Source organism: Arthrobotrys flagrans (assembly GCF_004000055.1).
Source record: "Arthrobotrys flagrans strain CBS H-5679 chromosome Unknown unitig_9, whole genome shotgun sequence".
NCBI lineage: Eukaryota > Fungi > Ascomycota > Orbiliomycetes > Orbiliales > Orbiliaceae > Arthrobotrys > Arthrobotrys flagrans.
The window spans coordinates 1990697-2017246 of NW_027137551.1; the positions used below are offsets into that span (position 1 = coordinate 1990697).

Genomic DNA, 26550 nt, shown 5'->3' on the forward strand with positions numbered 1-26550 from the left:
GTTTGATGATACCCCGGGATGATTTACTTTGCGCTATATATCGTTTTGGTTCGGTGTCATAAAAGTCTTTTTGATGATAAGCACGATCGCTGGGTGCGGGATAATGTAATATAATACGGATACGACTATAATATACTACCACTCATACCATCTTTCGATCGATTGGTTGGATGCCAACTAACAGTGAATTCGTAGCGACTTTGAAATTGAAGCAAATGAAATACAAGAACGCCCCCGTTTTGACCAAAGCTGTTCCGTACGGAAAGAAAGCAAGATATAAAATACCCAAATCGTGCCCACCACAAAAACGAGAAACCCATTCCAAGGAAATCCGTATCGTCGTAACGAAAATAACAAAAGCGTATGATGAAAGCGAGAGGGAAAGGAGGCCAACTACTGCCAATGCCTTCTCCTGCCGTTGGTCGACGCCCCCGCACTCCTCGACCTCGCCTGACCGCTCCCCCCGGGACCCATACCCATATCGTGATCGCTCAACCCATTCCTCGGATCGCTCTTCTTCTTATACTCAATATCCTCCGCCTCATCCTCCGCACTGCTCCCCACCAACAACTCCAACACCTTGAACACCCTATCGTTCAGTATCCCACCCACGTTATTCCCGCCTTCTTCCTCCGGCGGTCTGCCGATGGCATTCCACCCCGCGGTCCTAGCCCTCCACTCCCTCTCCTTCCTCCTCCTTAACGCCAATTCGATCCTGACCGGAATCGCGAGTGTGGTCCTGACGAGCTGCATGGTCACCCTGACCCGTCCCCTGACATCCAAATACCCCAACGCCATGAACCGTTTCTGAACACGGTGTATCCGTCCCAACTCGATCGATATCAAAAACGCATAAACCCTCGTCGTTATGACCAATTGTCTGATTTTGAAAAACGCAGATTCGATACCATCGATTACTTCGGCGCTGACCAGGTTGGGATAACTACGGTTGAGGGTTTCGAGGAGCTGGCGGACGTGGGTGAAGTCCCCGTCGAGGAATTCGGCGAAAATGGATTCTACGGCGCTGCGGAAGGAGATCTCACCGTCGAGGAACGGGGCGGCGGAGTTGCCCGTGGTTGTGAATTTGGAGGAGAGGATGGGATCGCGGGAGGCGCGGTCGTAGGTCCGACGGGAGGAGGGGGACTTTAGAACGTCGAAGGCGAAGCCGAGACGTTGGAAGGCGCTGGATGGGTACGATTGGTACGCTGCATAAATTGGGATGTACAGAGTACGTGCGGACGTGCTTACCTGGTCGAATCAGGATGGTAGGGAATTTTATCCGGATGACAGATCTTGCCGCGTTCGAGATAGCACCTTCGGATCTCGGCCGGAGATGCATTTCTGGGGGCGCCCAGGACTTTGTATAGCTGTCACGCAGCAGGTTCGTTAGTTTTATATGAATGGCAATGGGTTTACGTCGTTTCGATTCGAGAAAAAAAAAAGTATACGATCCACCATCGATATGTGGTAAAGTCGAAGGCATTATTACAGAGGCTTTTCAAAGCAATTGGGAATTTTATAAAATGTAAAAGATGGAAACGAAGAGAGTAATTTACTTACATCGTCTTCATTCAGGATCTCTATGATGGTTACACAAATACTACGGTTAGCATTCGATATTCAAAAATCACACGTTGCATTTATCCAAAACACCCCCAAGTCTAATAAAAAAAGTTAAAAAAAAATAAAAAAAGAAGGAAGAGGAACATACCTTCGATCAGCGAAGCCTTAGCAATCGCTCGGGGTGAAAGCGGCTCCTCCTGCGCTGCCTTTTCGGCACTCATTCGGGCGGGAAACGTCAGTTGACCGGAAATCTGTGTTGCGTGAATGCCTTCGAAGGCCTTGAGGATTGTTGACGGACCCAGTCGCAATATTTGCGACTTCGAGAAATAATTGATAGATCGACGTGATTAATAATATTCGGGTCCCGGGCGTGTAATATCAAAAGAACCAAGATCGTATATTAAATTCGACCTCCAAACATCCAAACGGTCACAGGATTTAATCCAACATTGAAAAAACACCAAACTAAATTATATCCGTAGTATAAAAAAATAAAAACCAGACGGCGAATTCTCGGAGACCCGGGCCTAGTTTTTGTAATCCTCTTCTTCTCGTTCCGTATATCGGTATCCTTCCCAAAGAGGGCGCGGGCCGGGTAGGGGTAACGGTGCGTGCGTGAGTGCGTGCACGGCAAGGATTCGTCGTATTTAGAGGTTTTCGGGAAGACTGTCCCGTCCGAGAAAGAAAAAAAAGAGAGTTCGGTAGATGTGATATGTATCGATGGTGTGATAGTATAGCAAATATCAGGCCGGGCGACGGGAGTGTGTGTGTAGGAAAACTGGCTCGTGAAAACGGTCTAAAAATGTTCCCTAGGTATTTCGTATTGATATCCACGCTAAGTTGGTAGGCTTCTTTCCCTTTTAAAGATATAAACGTTCAGGCTTCTCAATCTTAGCTTCGGAAATGTTAAAACGGTGCCTGTTTTTCGTTGGAACGAACGTTGGGTGATTAAGTATCTTTTTTGGTAAAATCGATCAAATCTGATTTTCTCGTTCTGGTAGGCACCGTGCACGGGGTTCTCCAAAATGCGGTTACTGAGAACTATGTAAGCAGGTACCCAAGTTAACCCCCAGTTTAAAAGTCGTTAGATGTCTATCAACGTACAGTTGGAAGGTGGTTTGCGTAAAAACGGGTAATTAACGGATGCGCGATACGAATAATCGATAGCGCTCGGGCTAGAAGTTCTGTAGGTGGTATACAAGGGTCTTTTGGCAGTTCGCGGTAGGGTCAGGTCTATTGATAGCTAATTTTTTTTTTTTCCTTTCGAGCGAAGGGGTCACGAATTCATGAAGTAGTGTTATTTCTGGGGTATCTGACAGACTCGGGAAGAGGCGTCGCGTCGAGGCCCAGGGGGATAAAATGCAGAATTGCGAAGAGGAAAGAAAGGCTAAGAATTTTTTCAACCCGGTATTGAACTTTCTTACAGCATTTCAAAAAGACGAAACAGATCTTTAAAGTCAAAAATTATGTAACTTTATTATTTATCATGGTTGAGCGGCGGTGCGTGTGGGCGAACGGTTTTCGCCAATTCGCTGAAATCTTCGATGCAATGAGACCCCCATGTCTCAACGAGGGTGGACTTTGAGCATGTGAAAACGGCCTCTTTTGGCAAACTTCAACGACAAAAGTGGCACTGAAGGAGCATGTGCGGGAAATTTCCTAAGAAAAAAAGTTCGAAATCTGGGGGCGTAGGGTTTTTTTTGAGCATGTGAAGCTTGTGATTATCGGTGTGGATCCCTGTACAAGAATCGAGATAACGCCGAAGGAGACAGCCAATCGAACGGATTTACTTCGGCTGATTCGGCATGTGGGGATGCGGCAGGTTTGCCGCATAAACTAACGTTATAGAGTTAGGTTTTTAGAAGCTTGGATTCAAAGCTTCGAGACTGGATCCCTACGAATTCACCAATAATGTCCAATTCCAGTATGGTATGCAAAGTAAACGAGTGGTATCTACATCAATTTCATAATCTCATTCTGCTGGCAATCGATAAAATTCGCAATGAAGAAAAGACAAAAACCAAAATGTCCCGGTGGTATCATGTATGCTCTCCGAAAGAAACGAAAGAAGAAAGAAGACGGTAAACTCGAGAGACTACCTTGTCTCTTATTATGGTAACCTGTAAAGAAAGCGACTTGGGGGGGGAAATCAAATCTCATAAGGTTTTGCCCCTGCGCCGAATATCAAGTGTGGCTTCCTCTTCGCCAAATCCAAAATGGTCTGCGCGAAAACCGAGTTCGCCCATGCGAACCAGCTTCCTAAAAGACGGGTTGGTCAGGTACAAAACCCTTCGACCGAGGATACGGAACAAAACTTACTCGTATAATCACCCTGCCTGTTAACATTCACGCTCTCGTTCATCAGCCCGAGCCGGCTGACAGTCTTTACTGCATCCAATGCCGCCATAATTTCCCTGTCATCGTCGCTTGTCATGGCTTGCATCAACAAGCTCATAGGCCATGCGTGTTTCAATCCGATGTGAGGGCCCCCGATTCCCTTGAACACCGGTCCTTCCAAGAAGTACGGGTTCCCCTTCCTCGACAATATCATTTTCCTGGTATTCTGATAGACCGGATCATCCACCGTTGTCCATCCCAGCTTGGGTAGCGAAAGAAGAGACGGCAGGTTCGCATCATCCATCATGATTCTCGAACCGTAACCATCGACCTCAAAGGCATAAACTTTACCAAATATTGGGTCTTCGACAATACCGTGGGCCTTGATACCATCGGAGATCCTCCTCGACCAGCCGCTCGCGGTATTGGAATGCTCGGTTTTCTTGGCATCGGCAAGCAGTTTCGAGAGCCGGCCGAGTTCGACGGACATGAAGGCATTTCCGGGGATAAAGTATTGCAAGATGCAAGCGTCATCCGAAGGCCGGAACGCCGAGCGAATCAGGGAGCTGTTGGCATTTAGGGGATTTCCTCTGCCCGAAAGCGAGAGCGTTTCCGTCTGAAAAAGCTGTGAGTTAGAATCCACATTTGGTACGAAATCAAAAGGTACCGCTCACCCCGATATTCGTATTCCTCTGGAATGTATAGCCCGGGGATTGTAGTTTGCCGGGATCGGAGAAAGTTCCCAGCGCCTGTTCTTCCAGAACGTTGAATACGGATTCTACGGCCGATACGAATCTCTCGGTGACGAAAGAGAGGTCGCCCGTGTGCGCATAATACTGATTTGCGAGAGAGAAAAAGTTGGCCAAGCTGTCGATCTCGTACTTGCACTCGAAGACCGATCTATAGTCATACGAGGGGTGAACGGAGTCGTCCTGGCCGTTGTTGGCTCTATTTGATTCACGTTAGCGGAGCGTATCGACGTGGTCTCCTTCGGTGAAACGTACGGCTTGATATGACTGGCCCTCGGTGGCTGAAAGGCATTGCAATACGGGCTTTCGATCACATATCCTGCCTGCGTATTGATAGCTCCCCAAACCAACCTTTTCAACTTCTCATCCTTGCGCAATAATGGCATGTATCCGGCCAATTGATTCGTAGAATCCCGTAGCCACTCCGCATTGATGTCGCCGGTGACGATAAAACTCTGAGCACCCTTGACCTTCTCTTCCCCCAGTATACCTCTGACATCAACTTGGCTGCCTTCTGTTTCTTCACCGGTTACGTGCCATCTGACGGTTGTATCCAAAGTGCTAGGATAACAGTTTTCGAACAATCGCGCAAGATCTCTATCGATGAGCCGTGTTGTGACATCCTTGATAACCCTTTCCACAGCATTCGACCGAAAACTCCTGCATTCCGGAACAGGTCGCTGGAACGGTAAAAGCAAAGGCCCGTCGCTGAGTGGTAGATGGCGACGTGCGGAATAGTGTCTGTAGTCCGGGCACGAATCACCCCACGGGTCGCCGTCGAAGTCGTTTAGATACAGGACCTGCGAACGTCCGGTTTGAAAGAACAGGAGGACGAGGATTATAGCGGTAAGGAGGAACATTAGGATATTAGAAGGCGACAGCCAACTACGGCCGTCGGAGTCTGTGGGATTGTATGTGGGTTTACTATGTGGATGTTTTGAAGGCGACGGAGGACGGTAAGTAGAAGGCCCACGGCGAGGTGGCGGCTGGAATGGAAACGGAGCAGCACCCTGCTCGGGGACCTGGAGGTGGTGTCCCGAAGCCGCAGAGCCGCCGGCGGGACTGTAGTCCGGCTGTTGGGAGGGTTTGTCCTCCGGTGGGAGGTCGCTGGACGGGGTATCTGGCACCGGGCGGGGGGTTCGGTGGTACATCGGATTATATCGACGACGTTTTTACACAGCTAACATCAGCAGTCGCCTTGCCTATCGCTATGCAATGCCACGCGAGATGATGGAGAAGACGAGCGCATAACTAATCTGACGATGGTGTATCCCTGCGGTAGAAATACGTCCGGACTGACCAGCCCAACAATCTGATTCCGAAGAGGGCTGCCTGTCGTCGTGCCTGAACGTGTTTTTTTGCAGGCGAACTTGGCTCGATTTGCGGGGCGGTTTAAGCCGAAAAGCGGAATCCTAGCCTAATTCCCCTGCAAGCGGCCACCAAGACCGTTTCGCATTGCAATCAAGGATCTTGGAAAACCCCGCCGAAACGAGAATCGATGGCGATGGGCTCGAGCTTATACCCGATGAGACTATATACAAGTGGTGTTTTTGAGGTTTTATTGTATACTTTACGCTGAGGCGCAGGGTTCAAATAGCCCCTCCAGTCTTGCCCTATCTTTCGATACCACGGCATTCCTGGCCTCTTCGAACCATACGGTTCCGGCATTTACCTTCTCCAGCAATGCCATGATCAACTTCAGCTGTTCTCGTAAAAGTCGGATTGTTCCATCTGCCTCCTCTTCATAAACTCGTATCCAACAAAACACTGCTGCCTTCAAGATTTCGTTATTATACCCGGATATCCTTGGCCAACAATTCCTAGTGACCTCCACCAAAGTCCCAGCCGCGGCGAGAGCAACTTCCGGATACGTCGAAACAAACGGAGAAGTCATGGGTTCCGTGCAGAAAGGTATCAATTTCTAATCAAACGCCGACGCGAAACCGATTCATGTCAGCCAGCCATTCCCAGGAATCCCATGCAAACGGAGAAAACATGTGATGTTTACCGAAAGATGCTTCACACCGTTCACTCCTAAAACACCTATGATGATACCGGTCTCTTGCAAGAAAACCTCTACCATTTTAACGTTCTCCCCAGCATAAGTCATCCCGTGGAATACCCCATCCCTCAAGATCTTATCGATGGCTTTGTACCACATGCCGTCATCCGCACCTGCATATCGATGCGTCGCCAATCCCACAAGCGCTGCAACCCCAGCTTGAAAGCTTCTGATAGCATGGTTGATAGGTGTCAGAGGCGGTAGGAAGTGGAGACACGGAGACATTGCCTCTTCGAAAACCGATCCAAGACCCGTGCGAGATAGGAAATCATGGCCGACGGAACGGATTACCCGGTCAAGGATCTCGCAGGCATGTGCTTTGCTAAGGACGTCGCCTTCGTCCAACGTCGTGAGAATCGGTGGGATGACAAGATGCCAGTTTCGTTCCAAGGATTCGCGCTAGCCGCCGGTTTAGTACGTAGCCTATGCAGAACGGCGGAGAAGAAAAGCTTCCATACCTTGAGGTTCGAGACGGCATAGTTCAAGATACACAATGCCTTCGGTCGATCCTTCCTCCATGGCTTCTCGTCCGAGAATGAGAATACTGCTGCCTTGGCCTGGGGTACTCTCATTGCTTTTCTGCCTTGCTCGGTGATCCCGCCCGGGCCCCTGCCGAATAACGGCTTGATGGTGCTCTTCAGCATGAACTCTATTATAACATCATCAGATGTCAAGATAGAACCATACGTATCAACCAAGCTATCACAAACTCGAGCGGTTTCTTCTGTCGCCCACCCGGCCGTTCGACAAGCATGTGTCGCTACAGCTGAGGCCACGGTATTCTTGAGATCCGAACTCGAGCTTAGGAGTTCTTCTGTGAGAAGTTCGCGAAGAATTGATAGAGATATCCTTGCGATTATTTTGAAAACGACAAGGTTTGGCGTAGGCTGCAGTCCTAAGTTCAAGTCAGTGCGCCCGAACCTGTTTCTGAAAAAGCGAATCCGTAGAATTATACCTGTGAAAGTATCTTGCTCGAGATCGACTTCATCCGCCACCGCCTGGTTCGGTCGTAGAATTTCACACAGAGAAAGCACAAACTCCTCAGGACTATATGGCACCACCGTCTCACCGGTAGCTTCTTCGCCTGCTCGCAGCGATTTTATGTAACCATATACGTAAAGTTTTGCCAATAACTAAAGATGCCGGTGTCAGTGAAACCTCATGCGTGTTCCCGTGCACCGTAATCATGTCACCTTTCTACTATTCTTGAGCGTGCCATCTGCTGCCTTCTGACACTCGATAATATCATAAGCTATAGACTTGAGGTCCGGTACAGCTCTGGATACCATCGATTAGCTCGGGTTTTTGCCCATCAGGATATTCTTGGGCACGTACTCTATATCGATGACGCCGGAAACCTGGAGACTTTCGGGAGGGTTATCGCTTCCAGCTGCCTCCTTTGCAGCTGAATCCATGGTAGAAAGTCGACGGAGACGAACGATGCACGCGTTCTCGAAGCTCTGATTCTATACATATGACATGCATGTGAGGCTAACCGTGCGGGTGGGTCTTGCTGCTCAAAAGAAGCGCTTTGTTGCATTTTGACCTGTCAACGCAAAAATGCTGCCGAAATGGTGGATCGAAATGCGAGGTCGAACGAGACTACGTCGAATCCGTAGAAATGGCACGATCGATCGAACTTTTCCATCGATGCCGTGAAACGAATAAGGAATGCTACGCGACGGCATTGGCGATTACAGCTCCGAGTATCGTAGATGTCCTGCCTCCTATTTTGGTATTGCAGCAAGGTCCCAGCGTCGTAGCAAAGAGCTTCGGGTGTACTTTTTAGTCTCAAGCTGCGCCACGAATGGAAGACCGTCATTTAGATTCTCAATGTAGTCCCATTCCCATGTCGACGTATTTGAGATATCGATCATCGTATAAACCCACGGTATACTGACGGTTAGCCTCAAAGGCAAAGAAAAGGATGAACGAGACTGGAAAGTCCGGACAAAATTTCCCGAGCTCTTGCCATCTTCTTCTCCACTCTCGACACCTTCTCTTTCAAACCCATATCCACGACAAGAAGACTTGCGCTCCGAATCAAATCCCGAAATTATCCATATCCAAACCCTTGGTGCCCAGTTGGGACACTTTTCATTCCCTCAAAACCCGACTTCGACCCACCCGCAAGCTCCGCAATGGCCAGGACTGTCAAAGCCACCGAGGCCAAGCGAGACCCAAAGCTCCAAAGAGCCAGAGCCATACCCACCTCCGGCACCAATACTCCAACCCGTAGGACGAAAAGCAACGCTAGTATCAACTCCGAAGATGACCATCCGATAACCAAGTTGTCGAGTGTCCGAATCTGGTTCTTCCGACGGAAGCGTCATTTTAAAGACGTGTACAAAGCCTTTGTACGCCACGGAGTCACAGACCATCACGAAATCCTTGAGAAGATGCAGGAACAGTGGGACGGCCGTTCAAACCATTCCGATACTTTGGGTAAATACCGGTACAACCTGCAGATAGAACAACGTGTAGGTTAACCTCATTCGTATACAATAACATTTTTTGTCATGTTGTAGTGCAGGATGAGGGGATAGCAGGGCTCACAAGATTATAGGTCCACTTTCGAATGCTCAAAAAAGAAAGGTCAACAGCTCGCCGAGAAGCTCGCAATGCCATCGGTCTACTTCAAAACGACCCAATTCTGGATCTCGAACAGGAAAATCCAGTGAACACCGATCTCGATACCAGTGACCCTAAGACTCAAACCCCGAAACTCAAAAAAGAAGCATTTACTTTCAGTCTCGATAGACCTTACGAGTCTATTGAAAATGTTTGGAGACCGAAAGATAAGGATACGGGTTTGGATACTCGAGGAGTTGCCGGGTCCGTAAGCAGCGGTTCTGTCGGACCTTTCAGTAACAAAGCGACTATCGGGGAACTTTTGGTTCTCGGTAAGGGAAAGAAAACAAGATTTCTGAGCAAGAAACCGACGACGCCACTGAACAACTAGCTGGGCTTAAGCTCGGTGGAAGAACCTTGGTTGACGACGGCGGAGGCGGTGGTCATCTTAAAAGTATTACTGAATAGCGATCGAATGAGGGACTATAACACCGGTTGGACTATATTTCTTTTTCTTTTCTGTTCATTTTTCATTTTTCATCTTTCCTTTTTTTTTCCGAGACGGGATTTTTGGCCCGAACAAGACATGCTTCGTTAATGTGGAACTGACGGTAGTCAGCCATTAGCTATCTTTCTCTGGTGCCTGCTGATATTTGAAGGTGGACATTCTATCAAAGTCGGAACCGGAGGACATCCGCCATGAACACGTTGTATTTTATGTGTTGAGCAAGGAGCCGCACAAGCTCGAGAGACGTCAAAGTTGCGCCGAAAACCAACGATACCTTTCACCCCAGAATTTCGCATTTCCTCTCCATCACATATTTCTTCTCTTCTCACTCTCAAATTTCAATCGATTCTCCTACATATGATCCGCCCTTGCATCTTTAACCGCCGGGTGCGACTGTCATTGCTCCAGCGCCCCTCCTCCTCTGAGTCACCCCACCACTCCTACCGCCGCCAATTCTGCGCCTTTGCCGTAAACAGACGTATATCAGCCTTCCCTCGCCCGTATTCCTCTCCACATTCACGCAGCATCTCGCACTCACGGTGTCGTGTCCTATTGCTTTCGCTGTCATCATCTCGAACAATCACCCACCGATCGCGGTTCTCAACCTCCACGATGGCGACGCAGACATTACCAACAATAACATTAACACCGGACGAAGAAAAAGTCCGAACCCTCCTCGTCGACGTCGCAACTTCCATCGATTCCGCAAACCCCTCGTCTTCCGATACGCCCACGGTCCTCCGTATAACCGGCGGGTGGGTCCGCGATAAACTTCTCGATGGAAAATCGCACGACATAGACATCGGAATCAACAATATGACAGGCTTCGAATTCGCCTCGCATTTGAACGAGTTTTTAACCAAAAATGTTGAGAAATATAATATTCCTGCGAATTCGATCCATAAGATCGAGAGTAACCCCGAGAAGAGCAAACATTTGGAAACAGCGACGACGAAGATTTTGGGGTTGGATATTGATTTTGTGAATTTGAGGAGTGAGAGTTATTCCGAGGAGAGTAGGATTCCGAAAATGGTAGGGTGATCGGGGCCCTTTCCCTTTGGTTTTCAAGGGGGGGCTATCGTCGGTAGTTGTATGGCTGATAATTTGCAGGAATTCGGTACTCCCAAAGAAGACGCCCTCCGTCGCGATGCCTGCGTAAACGCCTTATTCTACAACCTGATGACCCAACAGGTCGAAGACTTCACCGAACGCGGTCTTTCGGACCTCCAAGATCGCATCCTACGAACACCCCTCCAGCCCGTCCAAACCTTCAAAGACGACCCCCTCCGCGTCCTACGTCTCATCCGTTTCGCCAGCCGCCTCTCGTTCACCATAGACCCCGAAGCCGAACGAGCGATGCAAAATCCCGATATCAAAACTGCATTGAAGCAAAAGATCAGTAGAGAAAGAGTTGGGGTCGAAGTCGAGAAGATGTTATACGGAGAGCGACCTTTCGAGGCGTTGGATCTCATCGAAAGGTTGGGGTTGGGGGATGCTATTTTTGAGGTGCCGGAGTTGGGGGAGGATAAACGGGAAGAGGTTAGGGATGTATACTTCAGGAAGGGGATAGAGACGGTTAAATGGTTGTTCGGAGGGTTTGAGGATTCGGAGGGGTACAAGGCGGTTCGAGGCCTGGCAGCTACCAAGAGGGATGAGTATATAATGTGGGTCTTCGCAGCCGCAATGCCGTGGATCAAGGTTTCGATTCCCGATAAGAGGAAAGGGAAGATCAGCGTGGGTGTCGTGGCCGCGAGAGATGGATTGAAGATGAGCAACAAGGACTTTGAGAGTTTGGAAAGAATGGCGAGTGCGATCAATGGGGTTAAATACACGATACCGAACGTTTCGGGACTTCCCAGGAGTGCTTTGGGAGGGTACCTGAGAAAATTGGGATCCGAATGGAGGATTCAGGTACTGGCCAGTTTGCTGGTAGAGTTGATCGAGGCGAGAGTTGAAGGGTCCGAACCAGGCGGTCGGAGGGATTTGGAGATTATCGCGGGGTACGAATCGTTTCTGAAGAAGATCTACGGTGAGGATTTGGGTGAGGTGTGGGATTTGAAGTATTTATTGACGGCAAGTACTCTTTTCATCTCGAGATCTCAAGATCGTGATGCTGATGGAGGTTCCTTTTCGTATCAGGGCAACGAGCTGAAAGATGCGCTGAACCAGAAAGCGGGGAAATGGATGAAGCCGGCGTTGGAACAAGTTATGGAATGGCAATTGGATAACCCGACTGCTACGAAAGAAGACGCACTAGCGAAGATTACAGAGATAGTAATCCTACCGTAACAGTAACAGTAACAGTACTGACCGGCGAAACATAGATTAATTGTTTACCAACATAATATAACTACGAGCATAGCACGGGCGTTACACACACTACACATAAATTTTGTATTCAAAAGAAGGTCCTTTGAGGGAAATGAAAGAATTGATTAAATATCCATCACATGATGTTTATCGAATTATAACCAACGATGACAAAAAGGATGAAATGGTCTTTTTGTTTTCCTTCAAAAAAAAAAAGTGTTCGAATCCCCGACTCATGCTTCGTATGTAAAAAAAGAAAGGGCATGGCAAGACTCCATCAAAACCATCGCTGTTTCCGTGATTAAAATTTGGGCAACATTCGGAACGGTTCGCAAGATGTTGGTGCGAAAGACAGTCGGTGGGGTTGGGAGGAGGGATCATTGCGGCGGATGGTGAGCATTTACTTGGAGTGCTATTGAGGACAAGTGTCAGAACGGGTGTTATGTTGAAAGGTAAAAAAGGTATCACGGAGATGGGAAAGTACCTTTGGGCATCCGGCGCACTTGCAGTCGGTGCAGGAGCAGTCGTCACCGCATCGGTCAACCATGGTGATTTGAGCGACTAGAATATGAACATCAGCAAACGAACGAGAATGCAACATCGGGTGGAAGCCCGTCGTACTCATTTTGATAGGTTTTATCTTGAAAAAAGACTTGATAAAAAATCGTATCGTGTAATATTTGGGGTATCTTGGATGTTTATTCTGTAGGATGATTAAAAAAAAAAAAGGTCAACGGGAACTGGGGAGCAGGAGGGGTATTTATAAACTTCCAGCTGGGTGGATTCTCCCCAACGTCACTACCAGCGAAGGACTAAAAACAGTTACCTAAGAAGACTATTCGGCGGGGCCGTCATAAAGGTTGCCCTGATTCGGTTCCCACCATCCAACGAGAAGCAGCTAGAAGGGAGGGGCACCGACTGCACCATGTAATGTGAGCGTGCACACGTTACACCCCACTTTTGGGATGCATGTCTTGACAGAGCAAGCGAAATCTGCTCCCCGTCTTCTTTTTTTTTTTTGCTGAACTGGGAAGTCCGAGTGGACGTGGATCCATCCCAATCTACAGAATTTTCCTTCTTTCTACCAGAAAGTGTTGCATTTTTGTTATTTCCTGCGAATTATCTTTTACTCGATTGGATCGGACCAGGCCGTAGACGACGTCAAACGGGATCCCAGGCTTGGTCTTCGGCGCTAAACTACGCACAAATGGCTCTTTTCACCGTGTTCTATTTTCCTTTCGTTCCAAGATCGAAGGTCGACTCGTTTCGCAAGAGCTCTCCCCCCTGTGCATTTTGTAAAACGTAAGCTTGAGAGGAAGTTCTTAATCAATATCATAACGGTTCGTTATAGCTATAGCTCTACGGACAAACCCGAGGAGAAATACTGGAATCTTGGGATGGGGAAGAGTTTGGATTAACAAATCGATGACCGATAAGCATGACTGATAGATAGGTTCTCTTCCATAACATCCTTCTTGAAAGACCGATAATATCTCCACATTATAACTTAGTACTTAGCAGAGTCGTTGATATAGCCAAGCAAACCGCTATCGAGTACCTAGACTGCAAGCCCGCATATGCAGTCTTTTTTTTTTCGTTGTCCTTTTTTATCGAGCTCCCCAGGATTGTCAAAGGCCTTTGCTCCCAGCCCAGCCCAGCAACTGCGCAAGGTGGCGCCTGCCCGATGCGATTACCATATCGAAAACCCCACATTTTTTTTTTTTTTCTCGAAGGGATTAACCTGCATACGGATCATCTTCCCCATGCCTTGCTTGCCGCGCTGTGGGATCCTTTGGGTTTTTTTTATTGCTTACGGTTGTCTCGGGTGGGTGGATAAAATCCGTTCGAGCTGCGGACATGATCGACGTGGGTTGTGGCCGATAAGTTTCCAGCCAGCAGCAGAGCTGCGAGACCAAGCCAAACTCGGTAAGCTAAGCTACCGAGAGCTTTTTTTGGTCGGTTTCTTTTTACTACGCACAAATATCGCAGAACCTTGTGACCGCCGCTTGGAAGTTAGGGAAATCAGAGGCAAAGATCAGGTTTCCAGATCGAGATATTTTCAAGGTATGAGACAGCACAAAGGGCGCAGGATTCAAGGCTGATGTAGGCGGTGTATTGGTTTGGAGATGGTAAGACGAAGCACAAAAACCGCAGTGCAGCGACCAATTTACGAGATCTTCTGCAGACGGAATCATCCAGTCGAGATGGAATGTATTTGCATTTACATGATACTTTTTTTCTTCTTTGGTAGATCGTTCTGGGGACTTCGAGGCGACCTTCTTTCGAATATGTTTGCGCCGATTTCGCCCGGGCCAGCCATGCACGGTCCTCATGATCTGCCATGATGTGCCATGTGGACGGCCGTATGGGAAGATGTTCGACTTGGCGCGAAGTTCTTAACTTTAGCTTACGAAAGAAAGACGCCTGGAGCGTTGTTGGCAAAGAAAAGGATCGGATGAGGCTTCATGTGCTGTAGGTATGGGATATTCGTACATTTTGGGTATATTTTTAGGTAATATGATCGTTCCGGATCGATAAAGGTATCTTGTGTTTGTAATACGGTATGGCATCGGCTCGCTGGTAATATCAACATCGTGAGCGTCCTGTGCCGCGGGTTTGAAGAGCTTTTGGGTGGTTATTTATAAGAATTTTAAAGTATTTAAATAACTTGGCTGGCCAGGCGTTTACCGTTTTGATCCCTTTGAATTTTCGTCCCAGAGGATCCCTTGGTTTCCTTTGACGTCTAGATGTCGAAACGGCTTCGGCGAATTGATGATGGACGGTTGTGAAATCATGTCCAGACGTCTCGATAACAGTCGGGTCTACTGACATGCATGGCAATGATATCGGTCAAATTCCACGGAGATCGGAGCTGCGGATCGTATCAAGATAAACAGATCTCCAATCTCGTAATTACAATATTCCTGAAAATCAATTGTTTATTTTTTACAATATCGTTATAATTTTTGAACGCCGGATCGACCACGCACGATCAAAGTCGTACTTGCGAGTGTCCGAACACTCCAACGTCTCTATATATCTCTTCTCGAAAACGAAAACGGAAACGAGTGTCGAATATCGATATCACCATGCCGTCCTCGCTTCCGACGCCACAGGCCGTACCGGCCCCACCCGTCGCCCCGCTTTACATCCTCGATGTTAGTATACCCCCGCTGACAAACCCTCACCTTTCTTCTCCAAACCTTATCTCGCATGCGCATCGTATATTAATATACGTTACCAGGACTCCCTCCGCACCCGTTTCCGCCTCGCAAAACTCGAGGGTGAAGCGATCTGTACGGAACTATTATTTATCGAACGGCAGATCGATGGGTTGTTGAAGTTTATCGATGATATGAAGCTTGAGTACGGCGAAGGGGGGTGTTCGGGGGAGATGAGCAAGGCGTTTTGGGAATTGAAGAGGATGGAGATGGAGGTCAAGGAGAAGACGGGGGGGATGGGGAGGATTATGGAGGGTATGGATGTTTTGGAGACGGAGTTGGATTTGTGGGTATGTACTCTCTTTTCTCTTTTCTATCTCAATCGTGGAGTATGGCTGATTTGTGGGTGTTTGGACAGTTGAGGTATCAATCGAGTTTTCGGAATTATCAACCTCGGTAGATGGGTATCGGGTTCTAAGGATTGTGCCTTTTTTCCGGGATGGGGTTCTTTCGTTTTAGCTATAGGCGTCTGGTGTTTTATCATAGTCTCGAGGGTTCTAGATTCTGTTGATGGGGCTTTGTATGGCTGCTCGGCTGGAAGGGCCCTTGTCGACTTTGGCATGTCGTGCGAATGCACCAACGTTACACAGCATGGGGCACGTCATGGCCTTCGGATCCCTGCTTCCTGCGAGAACCCGAGTCGGCTCGCATTCGAAAGTTATCGAAACCAAACGACGGTAGTATGATATAATGTCTAATGCCATTCAATTTGATCGTTTTACATTACTCATATCGTGCCATATCACAATTCCGCAACACCCTCGAAATATGATTTAACATCCTGATACCCTTCCACTTTTTCAACCCTAACGCCCTCCCCTTCCTGCCCGAGTTCCAACGCTTTGACGACTCCGTTTTCTACCTTCCAGTTACCGAGGAACTCACGAAGGTTCTGTTCCACCCCTTCTTTACGCTCGTATAGGAAACATACGGCGTCGTAACCACCCGCACCGGGTACCACGCCGCCGATCACTCCTTCGACTTCGTTCGCAGCTGCATCTAGCAGTTTTGTTTGAGACTCCGGTTCGATCTCGACGGTTGCTTGGGTGCCCAGTTCTCGAACCATCCGTCTGATCGCTGCGATACGTTGTTTTACGGTGTCGGTGGTGTGTTCCCCACCGGTGTTGATGTCTTTGATAGCGGAGATCAGATCCTCGTTCCTGGAGTTCAAGTTTTTCCAAATGGCTTCCGCATCTTCACCGCCGGATCTTCGCCACGATAGGACGGTTTTTACCATTCCCGGTGTCGAGGAGCCGCATTGGACGTCACCCATTATCAGACCGATTTGCGGTGGGAGGGTCATGGGAGTCGATTCCATCGATGTCCATTTTTTGTTTACCGTTTCTTTTAGGATTTCTGTGAACGTTGGGTCTGTGGGGTCGGGGATCGAAGTTAGGATCTCGGGGGGGAAACGACGGTAGACGCAGGAACCGTACGTCGCGGCGGCTACGTCGAACCCGCTGCCGACTTTTCCTTGAGCGGCGCAGTGGGATGCCTGTGCCAGGTTGTGGAAGATGTGCGGTGACAATTTTGGAGAGGAATTTGGGAGGAAGTGGAGGAGGATCGAGGAGGTCAGGGAGGTTACCAGGGCTGCCGAGGAGCCCAAGCCGGTTTTGTAGGCGGATTTGATGGGGAAGGGGAGGGAGTTGAAGCGGGGGATCGGGGGAGGGGGTTGGGAGTAGTACGGATTGTCGGCGAGGATGGTGAGGGTTGTTGCTGGGGGAGCGGGGAGGGAGAGGTAGGAGAGGGTGTATTTGAGGGTTGTGAGGACGAAGGGGTTGGGGTCTCTGTCGCTGCTCCGTTAGAATCGTTCACAACATTCTTACGAAGGCGTATAAAGGCATACCCGTCGTTGGTTTGGACTACAGAGACGCCGGCTCCGTCCGAATCCGAAGCGGAGACTTGGTATTCCCAGATCGCATCTTGGAATTGAGGGGATCTGACCGTGATCTTGCCTGGTGTCGAGGGGTCCCGTGAAGGAGTGGCGACGCAATGGATCCGTGCGCTGAGGGCGAAGACCAGGCCGCGACAGGAGGGATCGAGGACCGTGTAGCCGCCTGCGAGCAGGACTTTGCCTGGTGCTGAGACAGCGGTGGGTTCTGATGACATCGTGTCGGATATTTACCCCAGATTGCCCTATCTACGATATCTCGATAATTGAAGCTAAGAAGCTAAGGGAGTTCGGTGGAGTGGGGAGGTCAGCGTAACTCCGAACCGTATGGTAAGAACCGGCAGAAGTCGGCTTCGGTGCTGACAGGCGACCCGACTGCCGATTTGACCCTTGATTCAGAATCCTGTCAGCTGCCCCGCCTGGAAATTAACACCAGGCCGGAGTCCTCGGGAAGCCGAGAAGTTTAAGCCTTTTGTGGCATTGGGGCTTCCGTTCGCACCCGATAAATGGCTCCAACTTTGGCAGGTCACGAAAATTATACAGGATCTCGCAGCCGTTCTGAGGTTAGAGACGTTGCGGATTGGAAAATTTTGTATGGTCTCGTGGACGTTTTTCCTTTGGTTATACGTTATTGTTGGTTTTTTAGTTCCCCTGCAGGCTTCCTCGCGGAGATGAGGTATCCTCCTCCAATGCAAGGACAGGACAGGACAGGGCAGATTGAGAAGCCCTGGATCGCATTGACACCGTACCTTGGTGTCTATCAGCTAGTGTTAGTGCGGACGTTAGTGTATGCAGGACATTGCATTGGCCATCGACAAGGTCTTCCCGCAAAATCTTCGTAATCGAGTCATCCATCATAAAATACTGCAATTGCAGTTCTCCCTCTGTACTCCACTGTTCTCTCCGTATTCTATTTTATTTTGAAGCGTAGGTGCTTCAATATCCCATCTTTCCAAAGAATATAATAATAGTTAGACGGTGGAGTGTACGGTATAATAATTTCCTCGGTCGGCCAAAGTGCAGATTCTCTACCCAAGTTCCGCCAACCCGGAACCAACAACCAACATATCTTTTGACGTTTTGGTGCCGCACCAAACAGGGAAAAAAAAAAAAAAAAAAAAAAGACGACATCCCACCTTCCTCCCTCCGAATTCTTCACAGCCCACTTTTATATCCTGACATTCACACCACACACACTTCCTCTTTCCTCTCCTCTCTCCACCAAAAACATTGTCATCACCATACTCATCCTTTCCTGCCCTTCGGTCATCACCATACCATACCCTACCTGGTACATTACCGTCGGATCCGAGCGGACTCCGGCAATATCTTAGCATTCTCCATCTCGCCGAAATTCTCACGCGAACGCCCGTCCCGAGTCATCTTGCATTGTCCTCGGTTCAGATGACGCGGCAATCTCTATTATAATCGGGTATACCAAACATCCTGAGGAATATAGTAAGCCTTTTACCTTTTTGTTTTATTTTATTTATTTTTCATCTTCTGTTTTTACTCGTCGCTGCCGACTCTGCCGGCATCGAATGGAGTCAACTGTTGCTAATCTCCGAGCAATGTAGCCCCGGTTATCACACCACTCCGATATATTTCCCTTCCGGGCCCTTGGCCTTAACCACTTATGGTTTTCAAGCCCTTTACCATCGCTGCAGCTCGTCAGAGCTTTGCACGAAACTTCGTCAATGGATACGCTCAATCTGCCGTCGCCGCTGCCCAGTCCTCCTACGCTACCACTACATCCTTCCCCCTCTCTCGTCTAGGCCAGAACACCCCGTCTAAGATCCAGGCGGTCTTCAATGGTCCTAACGGTGGCAATCGGTCTAAATTCGCCAGAGGAAATGAGCACCTGGGAGGGCATTACCACTCCATCTTTAACAAAGATGGTGATCGTTCCTTGAAGTATCCGGAGCGACTGCAGCCTACTCATGCTTCCATATCCCTGCAGCTCCAGCAGGAACTCGAGAAGAAGGATGTCGGCCCTCCATCTCCGGAATTGAAGCCTCGTGCTTCGTCCATGTCGACGGTCCGGGACTACCCAACTCTGGAAGAACCTGATAAGCTTTCCCTCGATAGCCTGGAAGTCGCAATCGAGGAGGATGAGATTGTTGCCACTGCCCCAGCGAAAGCCGCAGTAGTCGAAAATAGTCTCGAAAAGGTTCCCGAGACAGCTGAAGTGAAAGCTGAAGCTGCTTCTTCGGAAACCGCCCCCGAATCTGCTACTAAAGATGTCGCTGCTGCTCCGGCACCCGGCGAGGTTGCGGAGACCGCATCCGAGACCAGCGACCTTACCATGGTCAATAGCTCGAGTACGACCTCCACGTATGTTGTCAAGGACTACATTCAGCTTTTTGATAACATGAAGCTTGCCGAGCAATACGACCAGATCCCGCTTGCTTTCGGAGAAATGGTCGAGAACGGCGTCGTCCCGACTACCGATGCATACAATTACTTGCTTCATGCTTTCACTCAGATCCCTTTGATGGGCCATGAGCGTATCAGCCGTGTCATGAACATCTATGCCGAGATGGTAGAGCGCAAGATGGTTCCGTCTCACTACACTTACAGCATTGTCATCGGAACGCTCGCCGATCAGGCAACCCGTGTTCGAGAGCATGCCAAGGAAGCCGATGTCAAGGTCAAGCGTTTCGGTTTCTCCCTCTCCGGTCCTGCTCAGGTCTACAGCACCATGTCCGATAAACACTTCGCATTGGCAACGGACATCTACGGCACCGCCCTGACGTTTAAGCACCATCTGACCTCCGAGTCCATCAACATGCTCCTTCAAGCTTCCGCACAGAAGGACCGGAGTGACATGTTTGCTCCGATCCTCGCGAAGATGGAAGAGCTGAGCTTACAACCCACCATTCCTTCCTACCGTGAGATGATCCGAAGCTTCGGCCGAGCTAAGGACATCTACTCCGCTATCGACACCTACAACGTTGCAACGGACGCCAAATCTTCCTTTGGAGGATTGACCGACGCTTCGAAGCAAAAGATGGTTGACTCGCTGGTTTACGCCTACTTCTCTTCCGGAGAGGTTGGCGAGGGTCTGGTCTACGTGCAACGTCTTCTCGAACATGGAATCGAAACCACCGCTCTTTGCGTCTCCGTCGTCAAGTCTTACCTCTCCATCCGCAACTACGACGCCGCCGTCGAATGGACTACCGGTCTGAATGCCTCCGAGCCGAAGGAAGCTGCCGTCCTGAACCGGGTCTGCACCGAAGCTGCCGATGCCGGAAACGCCGAAGCTGCCAAGGCCGTCTACGAAAAACTGACCAGGTCCCAGAGTGCTTTGAGCACCGCCGCCTACTCCAGCCTCGTCGCCATGTCTCTCCGAAGCAAGGACCTTGCTGCTGCTGAAAATTTCTTCAGGGAAGCCGAGTCGCTGCCCAATTTCTTGGTCAGCGAAACCGGTTTACATTTGGCTACCATGTTTGCCATCGTTGGCGCCGAGGTTAACAAATTGGACTACGGGATGGACGTTTACCGCCGAATCGTCGAGAGATTCCACTCTACGGATCAACCGTTGAAAGCCCAGGCCATGATCTCCATCCGCGTCGTCTTTGATAACTTGAACTCCTTGGAACTCATCACGCAACGACAGAGCTTGAATCTTTTGCACCTGATCAACCACCTCGGCATGCCGATCCCGGACGTTTCGATCGCTCGCGGGCTCCTCAAGTCCTTCGAAGGTGTTCCCATGGACAGTCTCTCCCCGGCCGATTTCCACCTCTTGGTCATCCCGCAAGCCGTCGTCTCGCTCCACCCGGAGGCCAGCAAGAAGGACGCCCAGAAGATCTACTCCATGGCTCAGCTCGCTCACCAATTCCAATTGCCACTATGGAACTTCCCAGCTCACGTTGTCGAATCTGTCCAGGAATATGCCATGCCCCCCGCTGCTCCCCAGGAGATGCCATACTCGACTCCGGTTAGCGCCGGAGCCGAACATGCTGTTTTCCCATGGTCCCCTCGACCCAACGAGCACGCTCCTTCCCCGGTTGCGCAGAACGATCCTCTCGATGAAATCGACCCCCACCAGGCTACTCTCGACCTCGAAGGTTCCAACGCATTTATGGCCAGACTGGAAGGCCGAACCAGCCCACCCCTTCGTGCTACGGAAATCGTCAATAGGTTCAACCTTCTCAAGGGTCACCGTCACTACCAACCGCAGGTCGTCGCTCGTGCCATCGGAAGTATCGCTCGTCAGGAGGGATATGGCGAGAAGCGTCTCGGAGCTTGCATCAACATCTTCAACCAGGCCCTCAAGGATATGCCCCTTTTCAAGGAATACCGAAAGGCCAGGTACGGTTGGTATTTGATGTACGATGCTGTGATCGCCGCCTGCCTTCACCTCGAACGTCTCGACCTCGCCCGCAAGTACCACCAGGAAATGCTTGATTTTGGAGCCTCGCCCTCCGCCAACACCTACGGTCTTTACATCGTCCAGCTCAAGGGATCTCATGGCAACTTTGATGAAGCATCCGAGGCCATCAAGATCTTCGAGCAGGCCAAGGCTGAGGGTATCGCACCGACTTCCTTCCTCTACAATGCGTTGATCGGCAAGCTTTCCAAGGCTCGTCGTATCGATGACTGTCTCTCTTACTTCTCGGAAATGCGTGCCAACAACATCAAGCCGACTAGTGTTACCTACGGTACCATCGTCAATGCTCTGTGCCGCGTTAGCGACGAACGTTTTGCTGAAGAACTCTTTGCTGAGATGGAGGCCATGCCGAACTACAAGCCACGGCCGGCTCCGTATAACAGCATGATCCAGTTCTTCGTCCATACCAAGCACAACCGCACCAAGGCTCTGTACTACTACGAGCGAATGAGGAGCTTGAACATCGCACCGACCTCGTTCACTTATAAGCTCCTCATCGAAGCTCACGTTACCTGCGACCCACCGGACCTCAAGTCCGGCGAGGACATTATCCGCCAGATGCGCGCCGAACGTGTCCTCGTCGAGGCTCAACATCACGCCGCCATTATCCACGCCAAGGGATGTGTTCTCGGAGACGTTGCCGGAGCTCGAGAGAGCTTCGATAAGGCTCTCCGCGACCCCTCTGTCAAGGCCGATACCACCATCTTCCAGGCCTTCATCGAGTCCCTCGTTGCCAACCACCGCGTCCGCGAAACCCCCGAGATCGTTGCCCTCATGCAAGCCAAGAACATCCAGATGACACCTTACATTGCCAACCCACTCATCCACGGATGGGCTTTGGAAGGTGAGATCGAAAAATCCAGGGTGCTGTACGATTCGCTCTACCCAGACCCATCCCGCGGGCATTCCGCCAACAAGAGGGAGCCGAGTACGTACGAGGCTATGACACGAGCATTCTTGGCGGTCAACGACCACGATTCCGCGATGGGAGTCGTGAACGAGATGGCTTCCAGGAGCTATCCCCCACCGGTTATGACGAGGGTACTCGATCTCATTCGTGGCGGCCATGAGGCTTAGGTGAGGTGGAAAGCGGAGGTTGTTTTTTATTTTCATAACACGGGTGTTTCTTTTCATTTTTTTCTGTTCCTAGATTCTGACGGACCTCAGCCAAACCTGCACATACTTCTCTTTACTCTTCTTCCGCCCAGATGATTATTTTTTTGTTCCCTTTTCATCTTATTTCCTTTTGTCAAATTGTTTTCCTATCGCTAAAAGCTATTTTCTTTCGATTCGAATTAACATGCATGGGTTTGGCTGGGTTTTTCTTGTTTTTCCTTTATCGTACCGTGTTATGACTGTTTTATGACCTCCAGGTAACGGGATCTTACGGCGTTCTGTGCTACTTGCTGCATTTTTATAGGAGTTTTTCTTCTCCTTTGTCTGGAGTTTTGTGTTAGGCTTCAAGAATGCTAAAAAAGAAACGGCGTTTTTTTTCTTGGTGTGTTCTCCAGTTCCATCCGGGTGCGTATGTGTCTTTTTTTTTCCTTTATTATTTCCGCGTACCTACAGGTACTACTATTACATCCCTACGAGGGTGCCCAGACATTGCACTCCGGGACGTCGACAAAGGGTGGTCCGTGAAGCCCTTGAGGCCACGGCTATTTACCCTTTTTTTTGTCATCTTTTTGTTTCCTACGTTTGTTCTCTCTCGCGGCTACTATATGACGAAGGGGACCGGATCTTCGGTGGGGGATATATACATGGCTCGGGGATCTGAGCCGTATGCAGGATTTTACTCGCGCGACCTTATGAGGTCTAAAGATGAAGATAAGAGGTAGGGAAAAACCCCGAAGCCAGGGAATTGTAAATACTGTTGAAGGGCTTCGGGGATTTGGGGTGGGGGTGTATAGATGGAAGGGAACCTTCTCCTTGTAACTAGGAAATCTCAGCTCTTAGATAAATATTTTTTCTTTCTTTCTTTTGTTTTATTATTATTATTTCCTGTGGATGGTTGGTTCGGTTTAGGTATATACTCTACTATGTAGGATAATGGAAACTGGAGATTTTCTGAACATTATATAATGCAATTGCGCACCGTTGAGGTTCTGTAGGGCGAGGAAATCAACCGAGAGGACTCGGGTCTTCCACGGTAGATGTGAGGCTGGCTATTTACCAGGCCGGCCGTTTCGCGAACTACAGAGTAGGCCTAGCTTGACTAGAGACCAATATGAAGCGTGCTACGTATTATCACGGCTCGCTCCAAACGGACAATTGCTAGATTAAGGTTAAGATTATGCGAGACGTTGGATCTGCAGACGTTGCGAAGGAAGGCCAATCGGTATTATACGTCTTCCGAACAGGTTTTTTTGCCTGGTGGCTCTGGCGTTTTAAATGTTTTGGAAGGCCTCGTTCCGTATCGAACTATTGTAAAGAAAAAATTGTAAATTTGGAAAATCTAAGCACCATCCATCTTTCAAATTCAAGATGAAGCCCTGGCCTCGAGACTAGGTATAATAATCGATACTTTCTAGCTATTAATCAGCGCTGTCTATCGATTTTAGGTTAGCGCTTGTGTTACCTTGCGTGAATACAACAACCTCCAACGCATTTTGCAACACCCCTCCCTCTCTTCACGCTTCGTCACCGCTCGTATATAATATACGCACGCAATCTTCTGCCGATCGGTTCCGGCCATTGAGGTGAAGAAGGAAAACGCCCGTGCGGACTCCGCGAGTTCTTCGAGGACACCCGAACCAAACCTCGGGATGAGACTCGGATTCACCCAAGGTTCCGAGGGAACCTTCCTGTCCCGCCCGCAGAGCCCATCCAAGCTGCCGTCGCGTACAACCAGGCGGAAGAAGAGGCTCAACGATCGGCCAAAGGACTTGATCCGTTCGCCAAGCCGTTCGTTCCGGGGCAGTACGGTGGCGGTCCCTCTGTCTCCTGAGATCAGGGGAAAGCCTAGGTACGACAGGCAGCGTGAGGGGGGTGTCTCGGGAGACCCCTCTCACCGACAGAAGCAGGCCGTTGACAAGAGCGAGTACAAGTTTCCCCACGCGCCGAAAACTTTGTTCCGTCTCAAGATTTGCCGGTCGTGAAGAGTGAGCCCGAACAAGCCGGGAAGGAGCTTGTCAAGTTCGAGCAGAAAGCCGGGGAGAAGGTCCAGGAGAGCGCCGCAGTCACCAAGAAGGAAGTTTTCAAGAGCCGCACTCTCTACATACTCCATCACGCTTACGATGTGGGAGCGGAGTACGAGGATGTTCACCAACTTTATGCTCGCGGATATGGCGGAGAAGAAAATGCGGATGAGGAAGTTGTCAACTCCATTCCGAAGGATGTCCAAAACTTGCTCACCGAGAAGTTTGAGCAGCGTGATTCGGTCGCCGGAGGAATTAATGGGTCTGGTATTCTCAAGAACGGAAAGCTTAACGAGAGGATGAAGAGACTCATGAATGAATTCGTTGCTGAAGCAAAGGTACGTCCACCACCCCGAAAGACTAAAGATAAGAGAATATGGCCAACTAAATTCTCTCTATTTAGAAGTTCCTCCCCCGTCGGGCTAACCAGGTCACCCTCAGCCTTCGCGAACAACCCGACTGGAAAGCAATTCAACAGCGAGACATAAAGTTTAGCCAAGTTGAGAAATGCGCCGACATTGAGGTCGAAATCATGGAAGCGGGACTATCTACCCTCGAAGGCACCGACCGCTACAAGAAATGAGATGACAAAGTCTGTGGTGTCTAGGGTCTTCACCGGCATCTTGAGGAGCTTCGAGAACACCAGGCCAAGTTCAGACGAGAAACCAAGAAAATTCTCGATGAGATGACCGGACAAAGAACCGTCATGTTTGTCAAGTGCTCTAGCAACTCGGATATTATCCTTGGATCAGCCATGGTTGTTGTCGATGAAGTTGAGGGGCATATGGCGAACTTGTTTAAGAGAGAAGATAACCTGAAGTCGGATGAGAAATGCAAAAATTTGGACCTTGAAGCAAATATTGAGATTGCTATGAAAGGTCCTGGTGCTCTCAACTTGGGATTAATCGATAGCGAAGACGACGATGGTGGCGTCAAGCTTTCTCCCGAGGAGGCAAGGAGCTGGTTTTGAACATTTCCTACATACAACGCGATTGTTTTTTTTTTTTGAAAATTCGAGGTCATGCTTCTTTGAAAAGAGGGGATGATTTTTTTGATTTTGCATTACACGATATCGATGTTTTTCCAAGGGCGTTTCGGAGCAAGGCGTGCTTTATTATCGTATGGCCTTTTTCTGCATTTGCATTTTTATGGATGGAAGAAAGCTAACTTTGCTTGCTATTGCTGGAATGCACTTCTGTTGTTTTTTTAGAGGGTGTTTATGTTCGTGATCATGTTTTAAATGATGCACTTTTTTCCATACGATGCATGCCTTTTTAACATACAATACTTTTTTTTGCATGGGAGGGGTTTTGTTTATGCGTTGGTAGGTGTTGGGTTCTGAAGCAACCGGACGTCGTGAATTTTCAAGGACACGAACAAGCTGCGTAGCACTAAATGGAAAATAATTGTAATTTTATAGTTAATAAGGTAGAGAGATAGGCTATGGGTTTCACGCTTCGTGATTTTAATTCTTAGGAGTGCATTGATATAGCGTCAAATCGTTGCCATTTGTAGTTATTTCGTGGTCTATATCGGTTCCTGTGAGATATCGAGAGATAGAAATCTAGATCTTGGCCCTTCAGGTATAAGGGATCCTACTTTCGGATTAAAATATTTCTTTTTCCTCTCAATGTTTTTTTTTTACTATTCCATGCCCTTGACCAAACTAACTTCTCCAATCCTGCAGCTTTTCACCTCCCTATCGTAAGCCAACCAACCCTGCACTCATCCTTCCCTCCTGTATCGACTCCTAGTCTCGTGCCCCAGATCTATATTTTGATCACCTGGACGAAATAGGTGAGAAT

General features: G+C 49.1%; 9 protein-coding genes across 9 annotated transcripts; 5 read left to right on the top strand and 4 right to left on the bottom strand.

Annotated features, from left to right (window-relative positions):
• Window positions 1-393: 393 nt before the first annotated feature.
• On the bottom strand, window positions 394-1784 carry DFL_005934 (uncharacterized protein; the record flags this gene model as incomplete). Its single annotated transcript, XM_067635267.1, has 4 exons — window positions 394-1183; window positions 1249-1367; window positions 1561-1580; window positions 1712-1784. The coding sequence occupies 4 exons, from the start codon at window positions 1782-1784 to the stop codon at window positions 394-396; spliced, it is 1002 nt and encodes a 333-aa protein (XP_067489714.1).
• A 1928-nt stretch (window positions 1785-3712) lies between these two features.
• On the bottom strand, window positions 3713-5800 carry DFL_005935 (uncharacterized protein; the record flags this gene model as incomplete). Its single annotated transcript, XM_067635268.1, has 4 exons — window positions 3713-3822; window positions 3883-4516; window positions 4575-4848; window positions 4905-5800. The coding sequence occupies 4 exons, from the start codon at window positions 5798-5800 to the stop codon at window positions 3713-3715; spliced, it is 1914 nt and encodes a 637-aa protein (XP_067489715.1).
• A 419-nt stretch (window positions 5801-6219) lies between these two features.
• Window positions 6220-8126, bottom strand: DFL_005936 (uncharacterized protein; the record flags this gene model as incomplete). Its single annotated transcript, XM_067635269.1, has 6 exons — window positions 6220-6570; window positions 6658-7110; window positions 7170-7606; window positions 7667-7844; window positions 7905-7989; window positions 8047-8126. The coding sequence occupies 6 exons, from the start codon at window positions 8124-8126 to the stop codon at window positions 6220-6222; spliced, it is 1584 nt and encodes a 527-aa protein (XP_067489716.1).
• Window positions 8127-8852: 726 nt separating this feature from the next.
• On the top strand, window positions 8853-9673 carry DFL_005937 (uncharacterized protein; the record flags this gene model as incomplete). The annotated part of the gene is made up of 2 exons (XM_067635270.1): window positions 8853-9191; window positions 9278-9673. The coding sequence occupies 2 exons, from the start codon at window positions 8853-8855 to the stop codon at window positions 9671-9673; spliced, it is 735 nt and encodes a 244-aa protein (XP_067489717.1).
• Window positions 9674-10402: 729 nt separating this feature from the next.
• On the top strand, window positions 10403-12079 carry DFL_005938 (uncharacterized protein; the record flags this gene model as incomplete). The annotated part of the gene is made up of 3 exons (XM_067635271.1): window positions 10403-10822; window positions 10901-11863; window positions 11930-12079. 3 exons carry the CDS (start codon window positions 10403-10405, stop codon window positions 12077-12079), a joined length of 1533 nt encoding a protein of 510 aa, XP_067489718.1.
• A 3110-nt stretch (window positions 12080-15189) lies between these two features.
• Window positions 15190-15721, top strand: DFL_005939 (uncharacterized protein; the record flags this gene model as incomplete). The annotated part of the gene is made up of 3 exons (XM_067635272.1): window positions 15190-15258; window positions 15345-15611; window positions 15680-15721. 3 exons carry the CDS (start codon window positions 15190-15192, stop codon window positions 15719-15721), a joined length of 378 nt encoding a protein of 125 aa, XP_067489719.1.
• A 342-nt stretch (window positions 15722-16063) lies between these two features.
• Window positions 16064-17430, bottom strand: DFL_005940 (uncharacterized protein; the record flags this gene model as incomplete). Its single annotated transcript, XM_067635274.1, has 2 exons — window positions 16064-17108; window positions 17168-17430. The coding sequence occupies 2 exons, from the start codon at window positions 17428-17430 to the stop codon at window positions 16064-16066; spliced, it is 1308 nt and encodes a 435-aa protein (XP_067489720.1).
• Window positions 17431-18848: 1418 nt separating this feature from the next.
• Window positions 18849-22685, top strand: DFL_005941 (uncharacterized protein; the record flags this gene model as incomplete). Its single annotated transcript, XM_067635275.1, has 1 exon — window positions 18849-22685. The coding sequence occupies one exon, from the start codon at window positions 18849-18851 to the stop codon at window positions 22683-22685; it is 3837 nt and encodes a 1278-aa protein (XP_067489721.1).
• Window positions 22686-24373: 1688 nt separating this feature from the next.
• DFL_005942 (uncharacterized protein) lies at window positions 24374-25715 on the top strand (the record flags this gene model as incomplete). Its single annotated transcript, XM_067635276.1, has 4 exons — window positions 24374-24587; window positions 24656-25083; window positions 25149-25244; window positions 25353-25715. 4 exons carry the CDS (start codon window positions 24374-24376, stop codon window positions 25713-25715), a joined length of 1101 nt encoding a protein of 366 aa, XP_067489722.1.
• Between the last annotated feature and the right edge of the window lie 835 nt (window positions 25716-26550).